General features: G+C 39.5%; 1 protein-coding gene across 1 annotated transcript in view; it reads left to right on the top strand.

Annotated features, from left to right (window-relative positions):
* Positions 1–7,596, top strand: part of nphp4 (nephronophthisis 4) — a 360,146-nt gene that overhangs the window by 310,136 nt on the left and 42,414 nt on the right. Inside the window, exon 18 of the mRNA XM_030138849.1 lies at positions 4,543–4,714. Within this exon, the coding sequence (XP_029994709.1) occupies positions 4,543–4,714 (172 nt within the window). The remainder of the gene's footprint in view (positions 1–4,542; positions 4,715–7,596) is intronic.

Raw genomic sequence — 7,596 nt, 5'->3', positions numbered from 1 at the left:
GAATCAAGGTTATTATCGTTAACGCAAACTAACGAAATGACCAAAACTAGAATTGTAAAAACATTTTCATTAACTGAAATAAATTAAAACTACATTTAAAAGAAAAAACCATAACTAACTGAAACTGTACTGTGTGTTTACTAAACTAACTAAAACAGATACAAATTCTGGATCAAATTCCCTTGGTTTTGGTCTTTGTCAATGTCAGATTGATGTTCAATGGATTTCTTTGTCTCTCTCAGTTTTCTGTGCTGTCTCCATACGACACTTTTTGCTCCGTCACTTGTGTTCACTTGTGGTTTCCAGTCGTCTTCTGGTCCCCACTCTACCTGGAAACATGGAGACTAAAGCAGCAGAGTCCTGTCTGGGATTGATTTGAATAGGAGCACAGAGAAGAAGAGAAAAGAGACCACTGAACTACAACTGAACTACAACTGAACTACAACTGAACTACAACTGAACTACAACTGAACTACAACTGAACTACAACTGAACTACAACTAAACTAAAACTAAACTACAACTGAACTACAACTGAACTACAACTAAACTACAACTGAACTACAACTGAACTACAACTGAACTACAACTAAACTACAACTGAACTACAACTGAACTACAACTAAACTACAACTAAACTACAACTGAACTACAACTGAACTACAACTGAACTACAACTAAACTACAACTAAACTACAACTGAACTACAACTAAACTACAACTGAACTAGAACTAAACTACAACTGAACTACAACTGAACTACAGCTAAACTACAGCTAAACTACAACTGAACTACAACTGAACTACAACTGAACTAAACAAAAACTAAACTACAACTAAACTAAAACTTAAAGTAAAACTAAACTACAACTAAGCATTTAGAAAAAAAAGAAAACTAATAAAAACTATCAAACCTGCTCTAAAAATGAATTAAAACGAACTGAATTAGAGAAAAAAAGTCCAAACTAAATCAAACTAAACTCGAATGAAAAATCCAGAACTGTTGGAACCTTGGCTTGATCACCTCTTTTTTAGCCTGAGCACATGGGTGTGCTTGCTTACATCTTTCTTTACTCCATTTTCCACTGTGTTCTCATCCCTTTTTTTTTTTTTTCCACTGCTGCCAGTGACGTGTTTTAAAGCCAATGGTGAGAACACACAAGTGGTGACACACGTTCTCACCGTTCTGCCAGCGGCTCCTCATTTACACTTGCACACATGCAGCAGCAGGTGGAATGTGGCAGAAAGACTATTTTTGGGCAGGATGAGATGGTTTTTTGTCTTTTCCTGTTTAAACCAAACTTACGTCAATCCAGAAATTCTAAACCAGTGGCAGTAACATGGCGATCAGAGCATCATACAGCTGCTGTCAAAGGTCCAGGGTGACCCCCCCTTCACCCACAGGTAGCTGGGATACGCTGCAGCGACCCCCCATGACCCTAGTGAGGATGAAAGGGAAATAACTCTAACACAGACAACCTTACAGCTTCAGCTGATACTGAGTGTTGACAGAACATGAGGCCATCATACAGGGCCGTTGGTCCTAGTTGTACCAGTGTATTCAGCATTTATAGTGGTGGGGGGGGGGTATTTCAGGAAAATGTTCAGATTCAACTTTAGCCCAGATTTTCTAATGCTCCCATGTGTTGAAAAAATTTCAAATCAAGCCTACCCCCCCCCCCCCCCCCGAAAATTTCTTTTTCAACCCTGAAAACGTGGGGTTTGTGTCAACTTCAAACCTTCTGCACTTTGGATCAAGTACAGTGTGTCAGTCTGCTCATACTGGGAACTGACGTGTGTTTATGTCACACATGTCATGTCTGCAGACTGCTGTGAACTACAAAAGGTGTAGAGTCAAGGTCACATTAGAGGTCAAAGGTCACATTAGAGGTCAAAGGTCACCCAAATGGTCCAAATGCATATGTGATGGAACTCATGTGTTCATGTGGGTTCTTCCAAATGTTGGGCTCAGGTTCTCTCCTCAGAACACATCTACTGACCACAAACAGCTGACGTTCAATCAGACCCATTCAACACAACTGTTTCCTCATGTATTCTGCACAGACATGAAAACAGAACAGACGGCAGTTTGACAGCACTGACAGTTACATGAACCTGTCCTGCTGGTGCAGAGGACAGACCTGGAGCCACAGACACAAGGACCTGGGCTCAGTTCAACACCAGGACATGGGGGTGGAGCCTGTAGTGCATGGGGGTGGGACTGGGGGTGGGAATCTGTAGTCTGTACTGTGTCTGTAAAGGGCCAAAGGGTGGGGGGGGCACCAGGAAACCAGAGGAACACAGCTGAGGACACATTTGATCACATGTCAGAATGGGATGAATGTTTGAAAAAAACTAGTCATTTTGGTGACCTTTAACCTCCACCATGACCTTTGACCTCCACCATGACCCTGACCTCAGACTGTTCCTAGTCCACAGTACTGTGTCCATACAGTCTGACACTGACAGGACCATGAACTGTCCCATCATGACCAGATTTAGACACTGAACTGGACAGAAGAGTGGAGGAGCTGAAAGCAGATTTACAGAGGGAGAAAAGGAACTTTCAGGGAGGGGGGAGGGTTTGAAAATTTAAAAAAAAATTCCACAGGAGTGCTTAGAACATCCTGTTGCATCAGAAAATCAGGGCTAATGTGGTATTTGATATTAACCCCCCCCCCCCCTATTTCTAGGTGTATTTGGTCCAAATAAATCTTCATACTGTTAAATTACCAGGAACCATTACCATTAACAGGAATGTTCATGTCTTGAAAATGTAGTAGATGGTTCCTCTCCAAACTTTGGACAGGTAAGAGATGCCAGTTGTACGTTCACATTGACTCTACACATTAACCTCACATTAATTAAAAGAATTAGCGTTGTTTAAGTGCAGGAAAATGACAGAAGTGTAGTGTCTTGGGGTCATGATACTAACACTAGTGGGATTCCTAAAAATTTGTCAAATAATTATTGGTAAAAGTCCTTAAAAACCGTTTAGAAGACAGAAGTATTCCAAGTATTCCAAACTGTACTTACTGAAAGAGAGAACAAATGATGAATGGAAAAAAACAAACGTTCTTACGGCCACCAGCGTTTTTCCCACGTGTCATCTGTGGGTAATGTTTTTTTTTTTAAGTGGGGCATCCATATGTGTAGCAGTATTTTTGAAAGCAGCTTAATAAGCTTTGATTTTTAATCCTGTAGTAAGTAAAGGGTGACATTGTAGATAAGAACAAAAAGTGAAACAATAGGATAAAAGGAAGTCCTAATTATATATAATGTGGTGACCTTTTTTTTTTTGTCCTTCAGATTCCGTTGGGTGTTTTCCGTGTTGTGACTCAGAGCACATACTTATTTATGCATTAGATGTGTATTTAGTTTAGTACATTTATACCAAACTGGAGTGACTGAATTCTGAACAAATAATGAATGAGAGAAGAACTGAATGAAGGACATTTCAGAGATAGCTTACAACCAAGTCTGAGCTTTACCTATATTGTATATACTATACTTTCATTTTTTGGAATTATATTTATACAGTTAACCCTTTCATGCGTAGTGGTCACTGCAGTGGACAGCTGTTCAAAGCTGTTCTCTTACACCACAGGTGTCAAACATGCATCCCAGGGACCAAAACTGGCCCGCCAAAGGGTCCAGTCCGGCCCTGCAGGATGAATTTGTGAAATGCAAAATTACACTGAAGATATGAACAATCAAGGATGTTTAAATCATTTTAGGTCACTTCAATCTGAAGGGGGTCAGACCAGTAAAATACTATGATAATAACCTATAAATAATGAAAAAAGACATTTTTTCTCTTTCTTTTAGTGTAAAAAATAGTAAAATTACACAAAAAACATTTCCGTTTACAGACTAGCCTTTTACAAAAAGTGTGAAAACATAATTCTCAGACCACCCCTTGTTTTCTTCAATTTCTTGTTCATTTTAATACTAAATACACTTATATCTATCTATCTATCTATCTATCTATCTATCTATCTATCTATATATATATATATATATATATATACACACATATATATATATATATATATATATATATATATATATATATATAGATATAGATATATATATAATATAATATGGTTGTTGTGACCGTGCAGGGCTGAGTGGGTGACTGTGTGTCCTCCCACTCATACTTCTTCCACTCATTCTTCTTCCACTCATACTTCTTCCACTCATTCTTCTTCCACTCATTCTTCTTCCACTCATACTTCTTCCACTCATTCTTCTTCCACTCATTCTTCTTCCACTCATACTTCTTCCACTCATTCTTCTTCCACTCATTCTTCTTCCACTCATTCTTCTTCCACTCATACTTGTCGTGGTCTTCCAGGACCACTCAGACTGAATGTGTGTGTCTCAGCAGTGATGGGAGGTGGCTGAAGCTAATGGCTGTAGCTTGTTAAAATGCTAGCGCAGCGGTGGACCAGCCCTCCTCATCTGTGACCCCATGCTGGTCCCGCTGTGCCTTCGGGGGGGGCCTCAGCTTAATTGTTTCTGATGATGTTTTTCTCTGTAGTGATAAGTGGATGGCAGCGCCCTCTCAGATCTGGCAGGTTTACGTTCATTTCCTGGAGCGTGTGGACGTCAGCTGTGTGAGCGGCCAGCGGAGCTGTCAATCAGTGGTGCTGAGGGGGAAGCAGGCCATGCGAAAGGTCAAATGTTTCTCATCACACCCCCAGGAGATTGAGGTAGGAAGCAGATCCACAGGCATACATAACACAACACAACACAACACAACACAACGTAACATAACATAGCAAACATAATTTAACATAACATAGTATACTATATCATAAAGTAACATAACATAACATAACATAACCCAGCAGAAAAAAGTCTGTACTCAGTATTCGTTCATGACCAGGGTGTTTTGTGACCAAGACACCAAGTTAAAGCATCACTGATGACAGCAGACACAGCTAACAGACTATAGGGTAGAAGGGTTTTTTCCTGCATTACACAGAGTATGGCATGATGTGACCAAACCAGGGAATTTTCTTAAAATAACAGTGAAATAATAATTTTCTTTAATAATTTTGAAAGTTCTGGAGGGAGTAGGTGTGCAGTTTCCAGTGTGAAGCCAAAAACAAGACTTGGAAAAATCTAAAGAAAAGTTTGAAAGATATTTTCACCACAGTGATGATGTTAAAATAAATCATATAAATCAGACACTGCAGAGGCAGTTTAGAGAGACCACCACAGATGAGACCAGGACCTTCAAAAAGTGGTCTGGAAGCTGATGTCAAGCACTACAACACTAACCCCTAACCATGTCCAAACAGGAGCAGCTGCTCAACCACATATCCCAGAGGTTCAAAGGAAGTGTTCATGACATTAGAACACATTCAAGGACTTAATGTTCGTCATCTTTTCTGTGACATAACAACATAGGTACACTGACCAAAAAGATAAACTCCACACTGGTTTTTGCAGAACTCAAAGACCTCAGACCTTTTCCATGTTCACAGAAGGCCTATTTCTGTCAAATATTCTTCACAAATGGGTCTAAATCTGGTAGAGAGCACTTCTCCTTTGCTGAGATAATTCATCCACTGTATAATTATTTCACAGGTGTGCCTTAGCACTGCAAAAATCTAACTCTGACCAAGTGTATTTTTCTCATTCCTAGTCCAAATATCTGATCACACTTAAAATCAGACAGAATCACCTAAAGAGGAACGGTTCAGTGAGATAGAAGAACGGATTTCTAGACAATAGATCTGGAAAACCAAGATCATTTTCACTTGTTCCATTGGCAGATTTGGGTTGTGATCTCTGAGTGTTTTTCTAGAAAAGACATTGCAGACCTCCGCCAAGGCAGATCAGTGGGCCCCCGTGACCCCCCACCCCACCCCACCTCACCCCTGATCACCACCAAAATTTAATCATTTGTTCCTTGTGCCAGTATCAACATTTCCTGAAATTTTCATCCAAATCCGGGGCACTGATCTGCCTTGGCAGAGGTCTGCACTCTCCGAGTGCTTCTAGTTTTGTTCAGTGTAAGAAAAAAAAGACAATGATGGCACTGTGAAATTATTATGAAACAAAACCAACATGGCAGCAATGAGAACTAATGCACAGTCTGTCAGAGAACATCCAGCCAATGGCTCACAGTGAGCTATGGTTTACATTGACTTTCTGTTATTTATATTTATATCTTATGTAAACCTAGTAGACATCAAGAAAATCTTCAAGTGTTTAATATGGGGTGGTCAGGAAACTAAAACAAAAAACACTCCACAAAAACCTGTCACCACATCACTCAGCTCAAATGTGCTCACAGCTCTTCTGTGTGTCTGTGTTCATATTAAATCAGTCTCAGTGAATCCAAAGGAACTTTGTGTTGGTAAATGACAGTTGTTCAAATGGACAGGATTTCAGTTCTGTTCAACATGTTGATGCTCATATGAACTATGTTTTCAGCTCCAAAATGAACCATTTCATCACAATTAATGCTATATTTTCATGTCACAAATGGACAAGTTCTATTTGAACTGAACTGAGCTGAAAAACAAATCTTCTCTTCTTTTGGATTCCCCAGTTTTTCTTCCCAGATTCTCTCCTCCATATCACATGTTTTATTTGTACAGGTTCAATCTGGAGTATGGTGCTGATCCATCCTGCTTCTGTTCCACCAATACATACATGAAGAATGGCACACAGCACTGTTTACAGCAACACTTTTACAATAAGAAGCATTTTTAGACACAAAGAACTATTCTAGATTGTTCTTTCCTCTTTAGTCTGATGCTAAACTATCCAATAAATAATAGTGCTCCTAGTTTTTGCACAGGGATCATTAGTGTAAACGCTGACATGGCTGCAGAGCATCAGTATGATGGGATCCACAACAACCATGTCACATCCGTCCACTGACACATTTAGTGTTTTTGTGTCAGCTGGGATTGTTTTAGATCCACAATACCAACATTTATGAAGAAGAGCACAATTAGCAATAGGAAGTCTAGAAGTTTATTCCTAATAAAGTACTGGGACTGACCAGAGCATCATGGGTAATGTCACGTCCGTCCACCAGCAAAAGTTTTCACATCCACGTGCTATTCCAAATCCAATATTTATGAAAATAGAGCTTCCACTGTCAGAGAATATCAGTAGTCTGTGCACTAATGGATTAGCATTATTTACACACACTTCTATGACTGTAGGACAACTGTTTTTTTTTTTGTTTTTTTTTTTTACAAAAATGGACACTTATTTGACCCCCTAAGTAAATTTTAGTCACACTGTGTTCATAATGGAGCATCACCAAACCCTGGCTCCAGTATCACCCACTGTATGAAGAACGAACTAGAAAAAACAAAAACAAAAAAAAAAAAAAAGCTGTGACTCTCCGACGCCCTAGAAGCCCCGTTTCCAGCAGCAGTTTATGTCTTAATTTCAGATGAAATAACCCAGTCCAGATGGAAACAGTTCTAGTCCATCCCTCCTGTGTTGTGTGCTTTACTTCTACATGCAGCTGTTTTCACTTGTGCTCTACTTTTAGGATAAATGTGTTTTTTTTTTTAATTGGACAAAACAGAGCTGACACAAATGCAGAGTGAGTGGACTC

The sequence above is a fragment of the Sphaeramia orbicularis genome, chromosome 7 (assembly GCF_902148855.1).
Source record: "Sphaeramia orbicularis chromosome 7, fSphaOr1.1, whole genome shotgun sequence".
In the NCBI taxonomy this organism is placed as follows: Eukaryota; Metazoa; Chordata; class Actinopteri; order Kurtiformes; family Apogonidae; genus Sphaeramia; species Sphaeramia orbicularis.
Note: the sequence above shows the minus strand (reverse complement) of the source record. Positions and strands in the feature narration are given on the sequence as shown.